This window comes from Biomphalaria glabrata, chromosome 4, assembly GCF_947242115.1.
Source record: "Biomphalaria glabrata chromosome 4, xgBioGlab47.1, whole genome shotgun sequence".
Lineage (NCBI taxonomy): Eukaryota > Metazoa > Mollusca > Gastropoda > Planorbidae > Biomphalaria > Biomphalaria glabrata.
This window is the reverse complement of record NC_074714.1, coordinates 34,413,140-34,436,055: the sequence shown is the minus strand read 5'-3', so window position 1 is coordinate 34,436,055 and position 22,916 is coordinate 34,413,140. Positions and strand designations below refer to the sequence as shown.

The 22,916-nt window shown below is 34.1% G+C and overlaps 1 protein-coding gene across 5 annotated transcripts; it reads right to left on the bottom strand.

Annotated features, from left to right (window-relative positions):
* Positions 1 to 417: 417 nt before the first annotated feature.
* Positions 418 to 17,534, bottom strand: LOC106070464 (ankyrin repeat domain-containing protein 16-like). 5 transcript variants are annotated; one of them, XM_056027325.1, is made up of 9 exons: positions 17,420 to 17,528; positions 13,493 to 13,597; positions 12,378 to 12,685; positions 11,783 to 11,905; positions 11,386 to 11,483; positions 10,999 to 11,150; positions 9,368 to 9,526; positions 8,917 to 8,995; positions 418 to 4,273 (listed from the first exon to the last, which is right to left on the bottom strand). In XM_056027325.1, the coding sequence occupies exons 3-9, from the start codon at positions 12,683 to 12,685 to the stop codon at positions 4,110 to 4,112; spliced, it is 1,083 nt and encodes a 360-aa protein (XP_055883300.1). In that variant the 5' UTR covers positions 13,493 to 13,597; positions 17,420 to 17,528; the 3' UTR covers positions 418 to 4,109. The 5 variants fall into 5 exon arrangements, with proteins under 5 accessions (XP_055883300.1, XP_055883303.1, XP_055883301.1 ...); XM_056027328.1 differs by lacking the exons at positions 13,493 to 13,597; positions 17,420 to 17,528 and adding an exon at positions 15,944 to 16,071 and having other exon boundaries at positions 418 to 1,735; positions 4,172 to 4,273; XM_056027326.1 differs by lacking the exon at positions 13,493 to 13,597 and having other exon boundaries at positions 17,420 to 17,534.
* Between the last annotated feature and the right edge of the window lie 5,382 nt (positions 17,535 to 22,916).

The window sequence follows — 22,916 nt, the reverse complement described above, 5'->3', positions numbered from 1 at the left end:
ACAATATGCTAACAAAGAAAGACATTTTTGTGTGTATTTTCAGTACCGGTATCTTTAAGTCAAATATATTTATAAAATGTACAAGAAATGTTCACAACAAATATAAATATTAGTTAAAGGTGTTTTTTTTTGTGGCCAACTAGCTGTTAAAATTAAAAGAAAACATTTATGTTTGTTTTTAAAGAATAAGAATGCACTTTGTATGTAAATATTACGCACATTTTTTAAAATGGACTCTTAAAGCAGCAACTTTCGTGCAGCAGCATAACAAGCAGCGGCAAAACATGGTACTAATCAGTTTCCTCAAAATTGTTTAAATTATCAGATTTTATTTATTTTTTGTTTAGTGCCCACATCAGGATAAAAGATGCTTATTTTCTGTCACGTTTAGATAACAAAAACAACAACTCTAAAAGGTATTAAAAATCTGATTTAACCTTTAATGTTTCTTCCGAAACATCTCAAAAGTTTTAAGTATCTATAATAGATTGTTCTGGATGTTTTTGTGAAAAAAAATCAATGCCAACCATTGTTTGTTTGCTCTTCTAACTTATATTACATTTAATTTCCATGCGTAAACATTGCAAAAAACACATGATCAATAATATGTTGTTTCGGTTTTTTAATGTAAATAGCATATATAAATGCTAAATGAAAATCTCTATACTGACTTATATTTCATTAACTATACAGTTGTTCCGGATATTGTTTTATAAAAAATAAATTATGTCAAATGATTGTTTGAAATCACATGATTGGCTAATATTACACGTATATTTTTTGACAACACGTCACTATAGTTTATTTATCGATATTAAATTAATCCGTATTCAGAGCAGGCATTTAGGGCACAGTGGTCAGCGAATAGCAAATCTCTTATTACTGCTGCATTTGTTTTTTATTTTGCTTTAAGCCGACTCGGGTTGAATAGGCCACCATCAAATCTGTATGATATATTTATCCCGTTGTTTTCTCTATTTGTGAATGCATCTGACAGACACAGCCTTGTTTTACCCCGTTTGATACTTCGAAGGACTCTGATGGTTTTCCACTTTCTTGGACACGAGCCTTCATGCCATCATGAAATAGTCTCACCATGGTTATGAATTTTTGTGGACAGCCATATTGACATGATCTTTCAGAGTCCTTCTCTGCTAACAGTGTCGAATGCCTTTGTTAAGTCGACATATATTGAGAACAGGTCAGCATTTTGTTCTTGGCATTTTTTCTGGAGCTGCCTTGCTGCAAAGATCATGTCAATGGTTCCACGCTCTTTTCTGAAGCCGCACTGGCTTTCTGGTAGTAGACCATATTCTATGTGTTGCATGAGCCGATTTAGTAGGATGCGTGCAAGGATTTTCCCAGCAATAGAGAGAAGAGATATTCCTCTGTGGTTGTCGCAGATCTGGCGTTTTCCTTTTCGCTTGTATAAATGAACAATTTTGGCATCTTTAAAGTCTTGTGGTATTGACTCTTTTTCCCACATAATTAAGAAGAGCTTATGAAGTCTTTCAATCAGGGTTAATCCACCTTTTTTTGTAGACCTCTGCGGGAATGGAGTCAGCTCCTGGGGCTTTTCCGCTTGCGAGCTGTTGAATGGCAAGATCGGTTTCCATTAGCGTAGGGGGATCATCCATTTTTTCATTTATTGGTACTTGCTGTAGCCCAGTGATGACCAACCTAATTCAACCTGCGGCCAAATTAATTTCCGACACTCATGTCGTGGGCCACAAGACTGAAAAGGTACAAAAACGAAAAAAAATTAACGTAAAACAATTTTAATAGAAACCGGTTGATCTAGAAGTTTCTAGTTACTGTGCTTACATTAATTAATAGGATATCTGAAAGATATCTTTTTATCTTTTTTTGCGTTGGAAACTGGTTTCATTTCTCTACTTAAAATGCGAGCAAAATTATAGCTAGCTAGCCAACGATTCATTTTCTTGTCTCTTTTTGGTAAATATTCCCATCGATCCTCCATTTTCTAGGCGTAGTTTAAAAATCTTTTTATTCGCGCACAAACTTAGAATGGTATAATATTTTATATGTTTTATAATGCCGTTTATCTGTTGTTAAAAAAAAAATACAACGGCTACACTTTCTATACAAATCAAATATGTTGGCTTATTATCGTTTCCAAAAAAAAATGAGATTCTAAATTCCACTTCAACTCTCCCATTTCATAAACATATAAATGTTAAAGGTCATGTTGCCAATCCAACGTTAGAAGTAAAATGCATTTCTCAACATTTTTTTTTTTTTTTGGAAAAGAGGGGGATTTTTTACTCTTTGTGTCGACGTTTCGACGGGCCGGATGGAACCAAGTCGCGGGCCGTATTTTGGGCATCGCTGCTGTAGCCTGTCTATGGCCGCTTCATTTATGATGGAAGGTGTATTGAGAACCTTTTCGAAGTGCTCTGCCCAGCGTTTTAGGATTTCTTCCTTATCTGTCAATAGGATTGTCCCATCAGCATTTAATAGAGGGGATGAGCCTGACTTTGTGGGTCCATAGATTTCGTTTATGACATGGTAGAAGTTCTTCATATCGTGCTTGTCAGCAAATTCCTGTATTGTTTCCACTTTCTTGCTAAGCCAGGTATCTTGTATTGGCGTAGCTGTTTTTGCACATTTTTACGGATGTTAGTGAATGCATCTTTAGTGGACTGGGAGTTTGGGTTGTTCAGACACAATTTGTGGAGCTTGTGCTTTTCGTCTAATAGTTTTCTGATCTCAGTACTGTTTTCATCAAACCAGTCCTGATGCTTTCTCTCCATAGGACCGAGTATGTTTAATGCTGTGCTATAGATAGCTTCTTTGAAGCATTCCCAGCTTTTATCTACATTTGATTCAGTTAGAACAGTGGACTTGAGGCAGTTCTCTATTGCATCTGCAAGCGACTTTTCAGTTTTGTCATCTGCTAAGCGGCCGTGTTAACCCTTTTTAGGGGTTTTGATTTTTGCGGACGTCTCTTTGGTTGGATACGAATGTTTAGTTTTGTGATGATGAGGCGGTGGTCTGTTCCACATTCTGCACCACAGCAAGATTTGGTGACACGAATGTCCTGACGGTCAGATTGTCTGGTGATGACGTAATCTATGAGGTGCCAGTGTCTTGAGCGGGGGATGCATCCAGGAAGTTCGCTTTCTCATTGGAAGACTGAATATTGTGTTCGATATGAGCAGCTTGTGTTCAGCACAGGTTTGGAGTAGTAATAACCCGTTGCTGTTGCATTGACCTATCCCAAATTTGCCTAAGACTCCTTTCCAGATGTGATTGTCAGAGCCGACTCTTGCGTTGAAGTCACCGAGAATGAGTAGCTTTTCTGTTTTTGGAATATCAAGTAAGGTGGAGTTTAGTTCTTCGTAAAACTTTGCTATGACATCATCTGGGTTGGTCATGGTGGGTGCGTAACAGCTAACAATGGAAATATGTTTCTTTCCGTTTTGTAAAGGCAGCTTTAGGGTCATGAGCCTATCACTAATTCCTTTGGGAGGCCCGACTAGATTGGATACTATTGATGTTAGGGTTAGGTAGATCTACATCCTCATTCTAGTTTCATTTAAATAAAAATGCCAATAGCTCTGTTGGTAACTGTGCTGGGACATCGAGTAGACGTTGCCGAAGCACAAGCTCGATGCCTTGTTCTTTTTTTTTTTTTTCAATTACAAATCAATACCAAAAGATTATCTGAAATTGCTCATCTGACATATTGTATATATCCGGTATTTATCATGCCGTAATCTGTAATATATCTCTTTATCAATAATAGGCTATTAGTTTGTTATTAAGTTAACAGGAATGCCTAGTCATGTGGTTAGCATGCTGGACTGATTATCTTGATGGTCCCGGTTTCATACCCTGCTCGCTCCCATCCCGTCGTCCAGTGGGAGATTTGGATAAGGATGTAAATTATCTTTAATTTTGAAGGAACATCCAAAACATGAAAATCTTTTTACAGAAAAAAAAACAAATTTTTTACAAGCAAAATGAATCTTTGAAACATTATTACATTTGACAATCAAAACAAGATCATGTCTTGAATATTCTTGCGAATAGGCAGATCCGACAGAGATCCGACTCTGAAGGGGGCTGCCTCTTTGTTATCTTATTTATGTTGAAAAGTTCATATATTTCCTAAAAATTTCTTTCAAAGATGTTTTCTGAGCCATACTTTGTGGTAAGTGTCCATTAACATCAGGAAAACATTCAGCTCCATGAGAGAGAAGTAAAGCAACAAAATCACAATGTTGGCCACAGCTGGCATAATGTAAAGCTGGAAAAAAAAAGCAAGTTAAAGAGATGAACACAATGTATGCACACTATTTTGTTGGTGATTGTTGTTTTTTTTTGCAGTCTATATTATTACAGGGAGCTTATCTTATCTTATATTATACAGATGTTATTTCAAAAAAGAAGAGAACAATATATGTTTTTCAAGTGTTAGGGATTGGCTTAGGTACATAATGTTATTGTTCTAACTGTATAGTTCATAGGAAATGAAAACAATACTATTTAGAGATTGCATGAGGCAAGTCTATTTGATAGTTAATGGTGTATATCCAGTGCATATCCATAAAGACAAAACATGAGCAAAAATATTGTCAGGCTAGTCTAGAAAAACCATGTAGGCAAGAAACTTTCATTATAATAATAATCTTTTATTATCCATAAGGAAATTTGTCTTACAATTTGTGCATTACACCAAACAAAACTTTATAACTAAAGAAGACCAAAATATACATTCACCAAAGACTCACTCATAATTTACATGTGAAATGCTTATATAAGGTAGTTGAATTCTATTTAATGATTGGATTGCCAGGGGAACAAAAGAGTTTGTGTGTCTGTTTGTCTTTGCTACCAGTGTCTTGTATCTCTACTGTGATGATAACAAAATCCAGACCCAAAATGTTTTTTACCCTAATTTTTGAAGGTGCTGAATTGATTTACTTTGCGCACCTTTACAAATATTATGTGCAGTGTCATGTAAGTCCTATTTAAATTAAAGATTATAGGTTTACTTTTGGTAAGACTGCTATATATATGCACACACATTTAATTAAACTATTTTTAAAAGTGAGAAAGACAATGCAGGTTATGTTATATGTTTTACATAGGAGACATGATACTAATATGTAAATATAATTTTGGTATTTTCTTTCAATTAGTTCTCAAATTATTAAATGCACATGGCACAAATAATTTATAAATTAAGAAGAAAAAGAATGAAGAGTATTTAAACTTTAAAATGAAAATTTTTGACAGTAATGAAACTGAAAACTTTTTTGGCTAAAATATAGAGACATAAACACAGCCAAATGCAAAGATGTATTATACTTCGACAGAATTTTGTTTGTAAATTGTTTAATGTGTTTTGGATGTTGCTTCAGATTTGACAATAAGTTTGTCCTAGCGCTGGGGTCGGCAACCTGCGGATACTTCAACTGAATTTTGTTTGTAAATTGTTTAATGTGTTTTGGATGTTGCTTCAGATTTGACAATAAGTTTGTCCTAGCGCTGGGGTCGACAACCTGCGTATCGCGAGCCACATGCGGCTCTTTGGATGTGAAGCTGCGGCACTTTAGTTTCATACGCAAGTATTATTTATTTTATCGAAACATTTCAAAAAATAGTTCTGAATTGTTTAACGTGGATGAGGTACGGATGAGATCTCTCAGCCAATTGTACTCGCTTTTCACCACACCCCTCCCCAATTACACTTGTCGTCACTGTCGTCAGTCTGTCAGAAATTCTCAGCGGAAGCTCTCGGTAGAAGCTCTCGAATGACGCCGTCGTCGAATGTTTCTATGCAGGTTTTAATTCGCTTTGACGCAAGACATCTTTACCACGTGCTTTGAGTGTGACGTATAGTTTGTTGTTTCAAGTAAATGAGTAAGAAGCAAATTATCTTCTCAAAGTTATCAGCAATCTACAAGTAATGCTAATCTGGCACGCTTTGCAGTACCAATAAAATTTACACAAAAAGACAAACCATTTACAGATGGTGAGTATGTCAAAGACTGCTTCCTATGTGCATCTGAAGAACTGTTTTGTGATTTCAAAAACAAAACAGAAATCTTAAAAAAAAAATCAAAGATTTGCCACTATCCGCTTAAACAGTACAATACAGAATAGCTAAAATGTCTTCAAATGTAACATATTTGGATGATACTCTACTTTCTTCTGTCTTATCATTTGCTACATAAAGACACGGCACAAGTTGCCAATTTGTCAGTTATATGTCTTCCCAAGGTCCAAAGAAGAACTTCTAGGATTATTACCACTCTCGAGACAAACTAGAAGGGAAGATAGAGCGAATGCAATGCAAAAATACCTTGAAGACATTAAGATTGATTGAAATAAAATCGTTTAAATAGCAACTGATAGAGCCAGAAGTATGACAGGAAAAAATAAAAGGGCAACTTGGATTTTTGGGAGCAAAAAAAACACCAAATTCGTACGTTCTCTCTGACTACTACACCAAGAAGTGGTTTGCGTCCAATTATTTCCTGCCAAAATAGTTAAGGTCATGAATTTGGTAATCAAGATTGTTAATAGCACTTTGTCAAAAGCACTCTGCCATCGTCATTTTAAAGAATTCGTAAACGAAATGGAGACTCAGTATTCCGACCTCCTTCTTCCCAATAAAAAGCTATGACTTTCCAATGGTATGGCGATTAATGTTTTGTGCTTGAATGAAATAAATACATTCCTAAATGAAAAGCCATTAATCACCATGAATTAGAGAACAACAAATAGTTGCAAAAATTTTACTTTATGGTTGATATAACAGAGAAATTAAATGAGCTGAATCTAAAACATCGAGGAAAGGAAAACCCATCCTATGTTTTTGTAGAAGAATTGGTTTGTTTCGAAGAAAAAAAATCTTTTTGCAAAGATATTCAGAGCGGTAAGTTACTTCATTTTCAATGTCTAAATCAGTATCGCGATAAAATCAGTGCAACGTTTGACAAGAATTTTTTCAGCACAGTAATAAAAAAAACAACATAAATTTGTTGACAGATTTGAGCAGTACAAAACCAACAAAACCATTCTAGCATTCATAGTAAATCTAACACACATAATACCGAAATCAACATTGAGACATTAGGAATTGATACTAGATCTCTAGAAATGCAATTGATCCATTTAAAAACTTAAGCTTTGTGGGGTGGAAAATGAACAGAGTTAAACAGCAAGTTGGAAATGTTGGAGGTCCAGAAATGTACGTAACACAACAAAAGTGGACAGCTTTAAAAGAAATGCCGCGAGTTGATTCGGCGCATGGAATAATCTTCCAGATTGCTACTGTGAGGTGAAGAAGTTAGTATTTGGAGTGCTGACTATCTTTGGATCGACATATTCGTGCGAGCAAGCGTTTTCCTACATGAATATAATGAAAAGTAAAGTAAGATGCCAACTAGCAAATGAAAATTTAGAATCGTGTTTGAAACTAAAAACAAGTTATGAGCCAAATGTATCCAAACTTTCTAAAACCATGCAAAGACAACGCTCCCAATGAATTTGTTTGATCAGTTGTTTGTTATTGAAGTACAAGTTACTGTTGTAAATAAATGTTTAACGGCTATGAATTCGTGTTTTTTTTCATAAAAAATTCATTGTGTGAGTACTATATATAATTGGCAAGAAAAAACTTTGTGGCTCTTTAAAACTTAGAAATTTTGTAAATTGTTATTTTTGGCTCTTCCGACTCAAAAGGTTGCCGACCCCTGTCCTAGCGCAAACCTCCCCCAGGATGACTGTGAATAGCAGTGGGCAGGGCATAAACATGGTCCAGTGCCCATACCACATACATACTACTTTTTAAAATTGTACATATGTATTGAGACAAAATATGTACAAGAAGTCCCTTCACAGATACAACTTTAAAATTGTTAATTACTTTGTAACCTGTGCATGACACATCAAAATATTCCTAATTTTATGAAGAATTGATTCTGTATTATAAAGAAGCATGCACTTTAGTGGTGACGCCGCATGTGTCAGCAGTCAGGTTATGGATCTATCTTTTTGTATGTGCATAATTGTGTGGTGTGTAGATGTTTGTTTGAAGCATCAATGTTGAATACTTTTAGCCATTTTGTAAAAATAACATGTTTTTCAATAAATATTGGCAAGTTCTATTCCAACAGCTTGCTTTTATGTTCATAAGGAATTCACATTTTCAAATTTGTTGTCCTGTGTGGGACACCTTCTAATTTAATTTTTAAAACAAAAGAGTGTGCATGTCTTTAAATAGCCTTTACATCTGTTTCAAGCAAGATGAAGATGATACTGGTAGTAACACTGTATTTTAAATATCAATTTTTTTTTTTAAGAAATAAGAAAAAAACATGCAGCTCTATTTTACATTGTTTTAAAATGATTTATTTGAATGTGTGTGTGCAATAATACCAAGCTGAAACAACAACAAAAAATGTACTTTCAGAAGGACAAAAGGACCAAGCATGATGATGGTAATGTTAACATTGAATTATTCTGTACTACATTTAGTTTTTGAAATCTTAATGAAAGGGTTAGGGTTTGTCCAAAAAAGAATTCATTCACAACCATAGAGCTCCACTGAGACTTAAAAACTTGATTTTAAGAACTGAATATTGATAAAATGGTGTTAAGTATATGAAAAAAATATAATGCAATTATCCCTAAAAAATGATGCCAGTTTTTTAAATCAAGAAATTGATTTATTGTTGTAATCCTAACCTGAGAAAAATATTGTTACTAAAAAGAAAAGCTTTATACTATATGCTATAAGAAAATAAAATTAATGTAATAAATTTTGTAATGAAAAAAAAACATTAATCAAGAAATAAAAATAAATTGCATAAAAAGAAAAAAGATTTAATTATAATCATATGAATTCTTAATTAATTACTATTTTACCAATTGTTTTACCTGAACGCTCTCTGTAATCTCTTGCATTGATCTCAGCACCAAGTTCTATCAATCTCTCTCCAGTTTGACTGTGGCCTTCCTATTCAAGGTAAAAGAATCCAACTCATTAATATTTTATAATAAACATACTCTCTGAAAATATACAACTAGAATACCAAAGTGCAAATATTGACACGTCCAAATAAGTATTACATATAAAATATTGTTTCAATACTTTGACTGAATTTAAGTCATTGGTTAACATGCATGACTAGATGCATGACGCCTAAGACATAATCATCTACTTTGAAGTAACGTCTTATTATATAAGATATATAAGATATAAGAGATGAATTGAAACATTGAACTTGCTAAGAAACAACAACTATTACATAGATATTTTATTATTACTGTAAATGGTCTAAAGACAATGGATATTTAAACCTGACTACATTTTTTTTTCAATGCATACCATAGCTGCAAGATGTAAAGGTGTCTCCAGAAGTCTAGCTGATCGTGAGTTTACAGATAATCCTTTGCCAAGTAAATATTCTAATGCTGTTAACATGCTAGACTGTGCAGTGAGGTGGAGAGATTGTCTGCCCATTTTGTCTTCTTCTATGATGCTAGCCTGTTATACAAACATTTTAAGAAAGAACTATAGTACATAGCTTGGCACAAAGTAGTGTGTCTTCACATTAGATTGTCTCTAAAGTAACAATAATTTTGGTAGCTGCCTGTAGCACAAGAATATGCAATCAATATAAACAAAGTAAGACATAAAAATATTATTATTACAATGTTTAGGAATCCATTTTATTGGTTGATTCAAAGCATAATTTACGTTTAGTTCATATTCAGTCTCAAAAAAAAAACAACAAAAGGAGGAGCTCATACTGGGAGAATGCAAGACATTTTGTGGTGTTTGTAAACTGGAGCTGAAGAAATGTCTTAACAAGTATAGCCTGGTATGACTATGAAGACCATTTGGCAAGAAACAAGACAAGAAGCAGGAATATCAAACACATTGCTGTGAGGTGCATTAATATAACATACTTAAAGGCGCACTAGGAACCAAATTTTTAATGAGAGAAAAAAGTGAATTAAATATAACATTTTGGAAAAAGTAAAAATATTAATGTAATGTATTGTGTTTCATGAAGACTTAAGAAATGCTAATGTAAGTTTTCTTTCAAAGAGAAGGTCACATGCTACCTTAATTCACTATTTTCTCTCATTAAAAATTTGATCCCTAGAACTGCCTTTATAAATGTGATTTGTATGCACCATTCATTGTTTCAGTACTTATAGCTTTACATTTGTATTTATATTTAACACTTGATTGCTACTTCTCAATTTAGTTTTTATATGTAATGTATTTATGTTGTCCACTTGTTATAGAGAGATACAAACAAATTAATAGAGACATTGTTTGTCTGATATTTGCCTAAGGCTATCTGTGTTGGCTCTATTAAAATTGGTAGAGACTGGTGTGGCAAGGTGAGGGGTAGAGCTAAGCAGGGCATGTGACCATTGACTACTAGGGTGGCTATTCCATGCTTGCAAAGTACCTTGCTTTAGAAAGATGATTTTTTTTTACTCCTCCATGGTCTAGAAGTTAATTCCCTTAGTACTGCTTTGCTACTAGGCAATTTTTCCATTTCCAGAGTCGCTGGTTTGTGCCCCAGTTGGTACAGTTCCTTATTTTTGTTACAATTAATTCACTATTTTCTCATTAAAAATGTGGTCCCTAGTGTTGCCTTTATATATGTACAATGTATGCACCATTCTTTGTTTTAGTACTTCACATTTATATTTATATTGCTGATGGCTGGTGTCAGAACTTTAAATAAATTGGTTACCTTATGCTTTATATAGAAAAAAAGGAACTGGCATATTTATTTCATACTTATATATCAAAGTTAGTTTTAATATTACATCTAATAACCATATTCTGGGTAGTCAGCCATGACAGGAAAACTAATACTTTTTTTTGTAGATTTAAGCATGTTTTTACAACCTGTAAGAAATGAATAAGTTGTTTATTGCAAAGACAGCTTATCATTATTGAACAAGCTTTCTTACTTTTCAATATGGAGTTACCTTGTGAAGGTTTATTAGAACATGTGCTGTGTCAACGTGTCCTGCTCTCAGGGCATCCATTAAAGGTGTCACTCCACAGCAATCTTTCTCATCAGTACAGTAGCTGCATTCAGTAACAAGATACAGTACAGTCTCTGTTCTACCATAAAGAGCTAAAAGGAAGACATTATTTTACAATCCTTTAGCAACCTATATACTCAATTGAATTTCTCTACTATTTCAGTTATACTAAATGCAAACCATATATTCTGATGTTAATAAAAAACACTTATTTTTCAAATTTCTGAAATAGAGCTTATTAAAAGTTAAAATTTTCTAAATTTGTATAAAATGACTTATGCTATATTTCTAAATATATAAATATTTATAAATTTAAAAAAAAGAAACCTGCTGTATGTAGAGGACTTCTATGATTTTTACTTTTTGTGTTCCAAATATCTGGTTGAAATTTCATTAAACATTGCACAATAGTCAAGTGACCTTCTCTTTAAAACAAAAATAAGGGTTAGCATTTCTTAAGTCTTCATGAAACACAATAAATTACATTAATATTTTTACTTTTCCGAAATTATTTTGTGCATACAAAAAATGTATACTGTTTATAACAAATAAATTAATTTATATGCAAGACTAATGAGTTCTAAGTTGTTTACTTAACTAACAAGGCTAAGGCCTATGTTGTTTTAATTCAGTGATAAGAACGTAAGTTCTAACCTTGGAGATAATAAGTTTAATTATTCTAAATTGTTTTTGTTTCAATCCAGTAATTAGACAATCTATTTACCTGCAGGCTATATGAAATGAGTTCCATCCATCTTTGTTTTTAAGACAGGGATCAGCACCTGTCTGCAGTAAAATCTGTACAGTGCTTAGTGATGACTTTGTACATGCTAACATCAATGGTGTCCTAGGAAAAATAAATTGTAAAAAAGCAATAAAAGGGCAGTAAAAACTGATATTGCTTGCATCCAGAGCTCACTTAAATTTCATTAAAACAACAATTCATTGAAAAAGACAGACATTTTGTAAGCTGTTAGTTTCTTATAAAACTTATCACAGAAAAGAAAAGACATTTTGTAAGCTGTTACTTTAGTATAAAACTTATCGTAGAAAGAAAAAAGCGTAGAAAAACAAGTAGAAAGGATTTAAGCATTACAAATGGCTGCCTGCTTCAGAATATCATCACAATGGTCCAGAGAATGAACACTGCTCATGGCCATCCATAAAGGGGTTTTGCGATTAGACATAAGGATCTTCATTTCTGAAGAAATATCCAAAACTTATAAAACAAACAAAACTAAACAATGGCAGGCTTTACAGCAGTAACACCATAATACAAATAATTAATTAAATTTCACAACTTGATCAAACAATCCTACCAGTCTCCACTTTTGAAAGGATCAACTTGTACTTTATGACCAAGTAACAAGCAGACGCAGTCATCATGGGAATTGTGAGCTGCCTCATGCAATGGTCGTTTGCCCTCTCTGTTACAGGCTTCAAGATTTGTTTTATTAGAATCAATCAAATATTTCAAAATGTCTGCCTTGCCAAGTCTGCAGGCAATATGTAGAGGCGTATCAAAAGATTTACTGTGTTGCATGCAAGCTAGCAGTTCTGTGCTGGAGTTCTCAAAGAAAGATAAATTGTTTGCAATGACAGCATCCTGAACAGCTTTGAATTCCATCTGTAATGATAAAATACTTAATAAATTGAAAAATGACCAAATGATGTATATATATATATATTGCGGCATCTTAAAAAATGAAATATTTTTGTCATGTTTTTTTTTAAATTTTTAGATTGTATCATCTAATTAATATGGTTTGATGGATTTTATACCCACCAACTGAAAGCATTGTCATGATTTTATAATTAACGGTATCACACATATGTATCTTGTACTTCAGAGGTTCTTAAACTTTTTCAGTTCAGGGACAACTTTACAAGCAATATGATTTTAGCAGACACTTGTCACAGCCTTATTTGTCTGCCCAAATCACATATTTCTAAAACTGCTGGCATAATTAAACTCTTCGCAACTGTGTGTGCTTTTTTGCTCCTCGCAATACAATAATATATGAAGCATTAAGAGCTTTTTAATTCACTGTTGTCAGATTGATAATAATTTTCTGTTGATTTTTATATACTTTGGCTTCACATTTTAAGAAATCTGCTGGTTTTTCTTTCAGTTTATTATGATTTGTTACAAGATGATGCTTTGGTTTAGCAGCTTTCCAACTTTCATTCAATAACACATTGAAACATAGGACACATTGTGGCTGTTGCCTATGTACAGCAGAGTCAATATTCAGGAACATATTTACATCATTTGGCCTTACTTGGTGCATCCTTTTCTTAGGGCATTAGGTTTATTGTTACTATTTCCATAACATCCTTGCTAATCTTCAGATGTATGCTTATGCTTCAAATATTCATCCATAATCTAACGTTATATGGGCATGCAAAAAACAATTTAACAAATATGAATTACCTTTGAATAACTTAATAATTAATCTTAAAATGTGCATGATTAATAACAAGACAGATGTAAATGTGGTGTGTTTCTCAGGGTTATTGGTTGGAAACTTGAAAACTTCTTTGAATGGCGTGATAAAGTAGAGAAATTGAAAGAACGACATTGATTAGTTTGTAAAATAAGTAAATATGATATTCATGTGAAAAATACAATTCTGTCATATGACTGTTATTTATCATAGTTGTTTTGGCAAGCTCCATCAACAAAGTCATAGAATAGTTTGTAATAATTAAACAGTAGTGAAGGGCCAGTTGATTATTATTCAAATAATCCAATTGGATTGAACTAGCTATTAGCTATTAAGTTATTATGATTGTAAACAATTTTCATCTTTTTGTAGATCCCCTATGGTTATCTCCAAGAACAAGTTTGAGAACCATTGGTTGATATGGCATGTCTAATATTTAAGCCACCAACTTCATAGTTTTTATCATTAAAAATAGTGTATATATTTACAGTGGCAGTGCAAGACCTAAATCTGATATAGGCAAGTTATATTTTGGGAGGCCCTTGAATGGTGCTTAAGATAAATATTATTAATCATTAGAAACTGTGTAATAATTATTAATAAAAATGTCATTAAAAAGGAGTTAAAGCATAATATTTTCTGCTGTTAGCCGTACTGAACTTCTTTATAATAGTAAATAGTAGCCTATATCTATCGTAATTCATCTTAGCAGCAAATCTGGTTTATAAGATACAAAAGGTCAAGCTGAAAGTGTTTCCTGACCCAATGTATTTATATAATATATTTTTTTTTAATTAGTTTTAATTTTGATAAGCAGCAGGGATTGTATTGAAAACTCTTACAAGTAATGTTAACAAATTTCAAAAGACAATGAAAATATTAGGATATATATAGGATATATATCTTTTAAGATAATCTTCTGTTATGTATTGGTGTAGCTGCTTAAAATCTTTAATTAAATTGGGTATATTAGAGACAATTTTGTAATTCTTCACCTATTTAACACTTAATATTCATGTGTTAACTCCAGTCTAAATGTCTGTCCATATTTGCCTCTTTGTGGTATCCTTGGTCATGACAGTTTTGAATATTTGAATCCATTGTACAAGTTTTCCCAGTATTGTGTTTGTATTTTCCTGTTGTTTAAAAATCCAATCAATTTTTTTCTATTGTGTCTGTAGATCTATGACAAAATGCTTGAAGAGAACTGACTGTACTAGAGTCTCTAGTGAAGTCAAGTAAAAAAAAAATATTTGTCTCTTTTACTTAGTGAATCATTTCATCAGATCATGGGTTACTATTTTGGACATCAATCATAATCAATCTAATTGTCATCTGTGGGATTGTTGTTGTTTTTGGACATCAATATAATCAATCTAATTGTCATCTGTGGGATTGTTGTTGTTTTTGGACATCAATCATAATCAATCTAATTGTCATCTGTGGGTTTGTTGTTGTTTTTGGACATCAATCTAATTGTCATCTGTGGGTTTGTTGTTGTTTTTGGACATCAATCTAATTGTCATCTGTGGGATTGTTGTTGTTTTTGGACATCAATCATCATCAATCTAATTGAAATCTATGTGATTGTTGTTGTTTTTGGACATCAATCATAATCAATCTAATTGTCATCTATGTGATTGTTGTTGTTTTTGGACATCAATCATCATCAATCTAATTGCCATCTAATTGTGATTGTTGTTGTTTCTGGACATCAATCATAATCAATCTAACTGTCATCTAATTGTGATTGTTTGTGACTTAGATTTGGTGTTAGAGTTGTTGCATTAATATATTTGTCCAAGATGAGCACATTTCTCATTTCCTATGGACTCAAAAATGACTGTAAAGCCCAATCCTTGCTTTAAAAAGCCGGACGCATACGTGGCATATATGGGTGGGTTAGGTCAGTTGCAGATAGGCCTGCTTCTTCTCTCAGCTTTTTGTTGGCGCTCTTTCGACCTGGCAACTCTTCTTGCTTCAAATCTTGAGACTCCAAAACTTACAGCTTCATGCCATGAGGAGCGATCGAGAGCTAGTACTTCACAGCCATGAATGTCAATATCGCATTCCTTGAAGGAGCTCTTGTGAGTGTCTTTGTAGTGCTTGTATTGGCCTCCCTGGGAGCGCTTTCCTGCACACAACTCCCTGTACAGAAGTCGTTTGGGAAGGTGAATGTCTGGCATGTTGGAACCTTTTTACTGTCGCATTGATACTGTAATGTTGCACTAATACATCTCAATTATTTCTGTAACATATAGGATCATATGTAAATTCTACTAAATATCTAAATGTCTATGAAGTTAGCAGAATTTCCATGTTTTCAAAGATTGTTTGTGACCTCTTGATTCTAAATACCAGATTATGAGAAGCAAGAAAATTAATGTAAATTAAACAAATTGTGTCAATGTTGAATGTGTTAAAGATTTACAAATAACCTTTTCCTTCACTAGAATAGATCTATTCTAGATCTAGTACTATAGAGTCTAGATGTTGTATTTCTTTCTTTCTCTATCTCCTATGTTATGCATTGCAGTGATTGCACTGGAAACTAGAACATAATCATAATTAATGCCCATATAATCCATATTTAAATTATTTATAATAATTTAATATCCACAGAGTGAGATGGACATAAAATAAATAGACTAAATCATTTCTGTCTATCACGAGCTATTTTTAGAAGCACACATAGGAATTTTTTATTTAGATTAACTTTTATAGTGTTTGAATGCTAGATTATGGAGAGGGAATGTGTCTTTATTATAATGACTTTGTAATCTGCAAATTTTAAAGTAAAAGTTTAATTACTTTAAAAAATTATATTAAATATTACAATTTTTTTTTCATATTTTTAGCTCAGCCAACTAATAATTAATTTTTTTTTCTGTGTGTTGTTTTTTTCTATTAATATACATGTAAATTAATAGTTAATAAATGAGTACATTATATTTTTAAAATGATGAGCTATTATTGCACAAAAATTCAAGTAAAAAATCTTTTAATAACTTCTAAAAAAATCGCAAGGTTTCTTTTTTATTTTATTGTCCGAAGCAAGAAATTTTTCATTTACAATCTAATTTTTAAAGCATTTAAATTAAGGCATTTTAAAATGATTAATTGCCAGTGCTCTACAAAAAGGTTAAAACTGTTTTTTTATGAAGTTTATGAAACTTATAGTCATTAAATTTTAGGAAATATTTTTCTGCGCAGTGCTATTTTCATTTATAATTTATAAGAATTATCTATCTGATGCATTTAAATAGCTATTTAAATACAGTAGAATTATAATTAAACAACATAAAACACAATACAGATCTCTGATTTGTTTTATTTGTGATTTTTGGGCTCATATGATGACAAAATCACATATATATTTTTATTTTTTGTCGAAGGCTTTTTTTATATATATATTAATTAACTTTTTTTCAAAGATTTTATTGCTTGGTCTTATTTTTTTTAATTTATTTTAACAGAATACTGGTTAATGTAAAAGAGTGTGAAGTTTCAACCCCATATCTTTAAGACTTTTTATAATACAGTTAATTTAAGTTCAACTGTCAGTTGTTTCGGTCACAGATTTTTTATTTATTTACAAAGGCTAAAGAAGGCTAATTTTTGGCCACTAAAAATTTAATAACTTCCCTCACAATTAACTCAGCAATATAAAATTGGTATCATTGGAAAGCATTTCTCAAGTTCTATCTAACTAAATAGGTTCCATTGCATTGTGATCATTTTGAAATTTTTATCGAAGAACCTAGATCTACATAGATCTAAATGATGTAAATGAATTATTCTTCTAGTTTCTAGATCTAGATCTCTAAGTAAGTACTCTAAGTGTTTCTATTTACAACACGCTCTATGTCTATCAACTAAATTTGGTGAATTTGGACAATGTGTAAAAAATTTACTTTCAGAATTTGGTTTAAAAGCAAAAATATCTAATTTAGATGTCTAAGATCTATATATAGATCTATATAGATCTAGATCTAAATCTAGTTTAGGTATTTCACTATTTGTTAGGACTCTTAACTCAGTAAAAATGCGAATCTAAAAAAGAATAATGTAGTTCTAAGATCTAATACCAAAAACCTATATAAAATATTTCGCCATATTCTTTTTTTGTTTCGTTTTCATTCATCGTAGACTCAGTGAGGAGAGTGGGTAGGCCATAGACATTTATATATGCCCGTTCCCATCCCCTGTCGTCCTGTGGGAGTTTTCAACTAGGAAGTATATCTTCAACTCTGAAGGAACATCCGAAACATGTAGAACATTTTACAAACACAAAGTACCGAAGTATTATGAAATTTATATGCTGTATCGGTTGTCGTTCTTTTGTTTACATGTACTTGTAACTCGTCCGTAAGAATGTGTTCACGAAATGTGTGTTGTGTAGTCATTCAGTGTATTAAAGCCATACTATACAGACACGTTTTCGACTCTCTTATCTTTATGTTCATAACAATTTAATACTCTGAATCCAAAACTGTGAAGTTGTAAGAATTTCGAAATGGATAGGATATTTCGGCCAGAGAAGTTTGACATCGAGCCCACAGCACCTCAAGCAGCAGAGCATTGGCAGCACTGGTATGAAATTTGTAAAAAATTTGTATCAGTAGTATCAGTAGAAAATCGTGTTACTAAGAAACTACTGATAAACTATATCAGCATCTACATTTAACCAAAGAATGAGGTGTTTGCTAGGCACAGGTTAGCTACTTGCAAACAAGAGCAAGGTCAAACGATAGACACCTACATGCAGCAATTAAGAATTCTATCCAAAGATTGCAACTTCAAAGCGGTGACTGCTGAACAACACCGAGAAGAGGCTATTAGAGATTGGTTTATCAATGGACTAGTGTCCAACAGCATTTGAAAATGTCTACTTGAAAAGACTGTTTTGAGTTTAAAGGCTTAAAGGACGCCTTCAAGGAGGCTCACTTACTAGAACATGCTTATCAGCACTCATTACAATATGAATCATCACAGCCGGAAACGAATTGCGAAGCAACTACTCTCACCAATTCTTCGGCCAAACCCTCACCAAATGTAACGATTCTTCGAAGTGCAAGCAATTCACACACACATGAAGTAAATGCATTAGCTAGCAAGTATTACTTTTGCGGCAGGGTTAAGCATTCCCGCTCTCAATGCCCTGCAAGGGAAGCGACATGCAATCAGTGCTTCAAAAAAGGTCATTTTCAAAGAGTATGCAAATCGAAATCTTCAACAGTTTCGGCTATCGCTACTGTGCAGCCTTTGAATCTAAACGAGTCTACAATACCCATTTTCATCAACAACGTGCAATTGAAAGCCCTAGTAGACACTGAGAGCTCTGAAAGCTATATTTCGACGCACATTGCTAAGAAGCACAAATGGCCGACATGTTCCTCAGGCAACAGAATCTTTATGGCTTCCACCCATCTATCTCGAATTACTCAAGGACATATCTACGCTAACATACGACTCAAAAATGAACGATACGAAGGAGTTAAGCTTTCTCTACTAGACAATTTGTGTTCCGACGTCATTCTTGGACTTGTCTTTATAGGTTTGCACCAAAATCTGTTTATTCCTTTCGATGGTCAGAAACCATAGTTGTGCCTACTAAAGTGAGACTGTTAGGATACGAGATTTCCAAAGAACAACTTAAGCCGGATCCTGAGAGATTTCGTGCTCTATGGGAATTACCCGTACCAGTGAACATGCGTGAACAGAAACGAGTAGTGGGTCTTCTGGCTTACTACTCACAGTGGATACCTAACTTCTCAACAAAAATAATTCTGTTAACAAGAAATCAACCATTTCCTGTCCCTGAAGAAGTCAAAAGAACATTTGAAAGTTTGAAAAATGAGCTTGAAAAAGCCGCCATATATACTATTGATCCGAATCGCCCTTTAACCGTTGAGACATCATGCTTGTGATATAGCCATTGCCGCTACTACCCTCAACCAAGATGGCCGCCCGTTGCTTTCTTCTTTCGCTCATTAACAAAAAGTGAAAGAAAACATTCTTCCGTTGAGAAAGAAGCATATGCCATTGTTGAGTCGCTGAGAAAATGGAAACATTTCTTCGTTGGTAAAGCGTTCACACTTGTTACGGACCAGCGATCTGTCTCTTTCACGTATAACAGGTCAAACAAGGGAAAAACTTAAAATGAAAAAATTCAGAGGTAGAAACTAGAAATCTCGTGTTTCCACTATGACGGCATCTATCGCACTGGCAAGCAAAACACTGTAGCTCAGCGGTTCTCAACCTTTTAAGCTCGGCGACCCCTTTTTACAATTCCTCACTTTGCCGCGACACCCCCCCCACACACACACACACCCTCACACACACAGAAATAGAAGAATAGACAAAAACAATCCATATTTTCGATGGTCTTAGGCGATCCCTGGCAAATCGTCAATCGACCCCCAAAGGGGTCGCGACCCACAGGTTGATAACCCCTGCTGTAGCTGATACATTTACCAGAAACTATCTATCTGCCATCACTCGCAACGACCTTAAATTGCTGCATACTAGCCTTTGCCACCCGGGCGTTACTTGACTATTGCACTTTGTAAAGGCTGAAAATCTTCCATTTTCTGTGATGACGTCAGAACTGTGATAGAACAATGTCAAACTTGTGCAGAGCTGAAGCCCCGTTTTTTTCGACAGCCGACTGGAAAGCTGCTTAAAGCGAATCCTTTTGAGAGAATTATAATGGATTTCAAGGGACCCCTCCCTTCTGTTTCAAGAAATAAATATCTACTTACCATTATAGGTGAATTCTCTAGATTCCCATTTACATTTGCATGTCCCGATAATCTACGGTTGTTAAATGTCTCAATGAACTATTTGCCCTATTTGGATTTCCAGCGTACGTCCACACTGACAGGGCAACTTCGTTTATGTCTACAGTTGTGCAGCATTTCCTCCACGAGAGAGGAATCGCGACTAGTAGAACGACCCCTTACAGTCCGAGAGGAAACGGACAAATAGAGAGACTTAACGGGACTTTATGGAAAGCCATAACTTTGGCTTTACATTCTAAGGAACTGGACATAGCTAAATGGGAACTAGTATTAAATGATGTTCTGCGTTTACTTAATTCTTTCATTGTCAATAATACTAGTAAGCACAATTTGAACTGGGGGTGAATGTTATGAAAATTATATGCTGTTGTCGTTCTTATGTTTACACGTGCTTGTAACTCGCCCATAAGAATGTGTTCACGAAATGTGTGTTGTGTAGTCATTCAGTGTATTAAAGCCATACTAAGCGGACATGGTTTTCGACTCTGTTATCATTATGTTCATAACACGAAGCTCTTCTCTTAGCTCTTTAAATAAGAGTCAATGTAATCATGGGCGCCCACAGGGGGGTGCAAGGGGGTGCACTTGCACCCCTCTGGATTCTGAGTAGCCTAATTCTAGCCACTTTTTTGCACCATCAGGTCAATTAAATCTAAGTAGCAACTGAACAAGTAGTGCTTCCACAAGTGACTGAAGTAAAGTTGTAGTTGCTAGCATAGGTTTATCAGGCATTGATGGCTGACCATTCACGTGCACCCCTCTGAATTCTGGGTAGCCAAATTTTAGCCAGTTTTTTACAACTTCCAATCAATTAACTTCTGCTAGGAAGAAACTTAACATGTAGTGCTTCCATTAAAATAAAGTTAATAAGGATAAGCAATTGTTGTAATAAACTGTAACAAGCTAATCTGTAGTATATGTCCGACCATTTACGCTTGCAATTCAATATTCTATAGCACATTAGTCGTAACGATTTGTTTTCATTTGCATATAATTAATAGTTATCATTATATTTAGTAAAGACCTAGAATATAAAAAAGTTTTTTTTTCTTCGAATAAATTAAACAGGTCCACCAGTTTGTGATAGAAGAGATATAAAAAAAACTTCTTCTCAAACCACTCAATTCAAAACGTTGATTTGTATCGACGGAGCATTGGCAGCAGCAATAAAATGCAGATATCTCAGGCACTGAACAGGTGTGTTTGAGCGTTGGATTTATTGATGGCGATTTTACTCGATAAGAATTCATTGAGTTTGCCATTGTTGTTGAGATAGACGCACTGCCTGTGTCCAATTTCATTGTTAGCGAATACATTATTTTCCTTTTTTACATGGACAAACTACTCGGCCAAGGCTACGATGGCTGCTCCGTGATGGGTAGCATTTAAAACTATTCAGGCAAGGATTAGTGAAAAATATCCTTAAGTAGACATTGTCCGTTGCGAGTCCCACAGACTTAAAAATTTGTTATTATTGACCTGAATGACATTTCAGATATACGTAATGATGTTGGTATCATCCAGAAAATTCTCTATTTCTTCCATAACAGTCTCAAGCGAGAGCATTGATGCTAAATTTACTTCTTTTGTGTGAGACACAATGGACTGAGAGATAGGAATTCCTTCGCGCTTTAAGTCACAACTTTGAGAAGATATGCGTAATCTGTGCCTTCTTCTCAGGTGTTTCTGATTTGTCTTTTAATTGTCAAATATTCATCTTTTTATGAATCAGTTTTCGTGATGTTGCAGTCTGTCCATCTTAGCATAAGTGGCCGCTTAACAGCAAATTAGCAGTCACATTAATGACATAAATACCACCTTGGCCATGTTGAGGAACACTTCAAGGATGGCATCTTGAAGAAGGCGAGACTGCTGGCAGGCAAACGGGGTATTGAGTTGTGCTACCGAGAATTTGTAGTCGACAGACACACCGAGAAAAAAAAACATATGTTTGGATTTCGGGATTTATTACAGAACACGGCTTTACATGACGCAACTTTGTTGTTTCTTCATTTACGTTTCGCTTTTCAAGCAACAACACTGCTCAGTTCAACTTGTTTTGTCTACACCTTAAAATAATGCAAGAGCTGCAACATTATGAAGAATATCAGCACTGCAGATAAGCATTCATAGCCGGTTTGTCCATTGCGACAAGAAGCAATTCAGTAGTAAAGTTATTTACAGTTTTGGCAGCGTTTGCATTTTTTGTTTGATCAACCGTCGGGATGCACGGACCTCATGGATAAACTGACCAAAGTGTACGGTAAATAGTTTGTTCACGTGTTTGGGTGACGTAGTGCACTATTTCTTTTCTTTAATATTCTTTGTCATAAAAAAGTTGCAGTTACGACTTTGAGCCATGAGTGGCGACTTGCACCCCCCTGTAAAAAAAATCCTGCTGGCGCCCATGGATGTAATAGTTTCAAAGATGCCATTGAGGTCGAATCCTAAATTCTCTTGTTGAGTCGCCTATAATCCCACTTCGACACCAATGTAAAACTTAAGGGAGGCAACTCAACTATATACAGATGTTGAATCACAGGGGGACATCACAAACAAACAGTAACAATGTCTGCCTTGAGCACAGCCTCTTCACAGTCCTAGACTT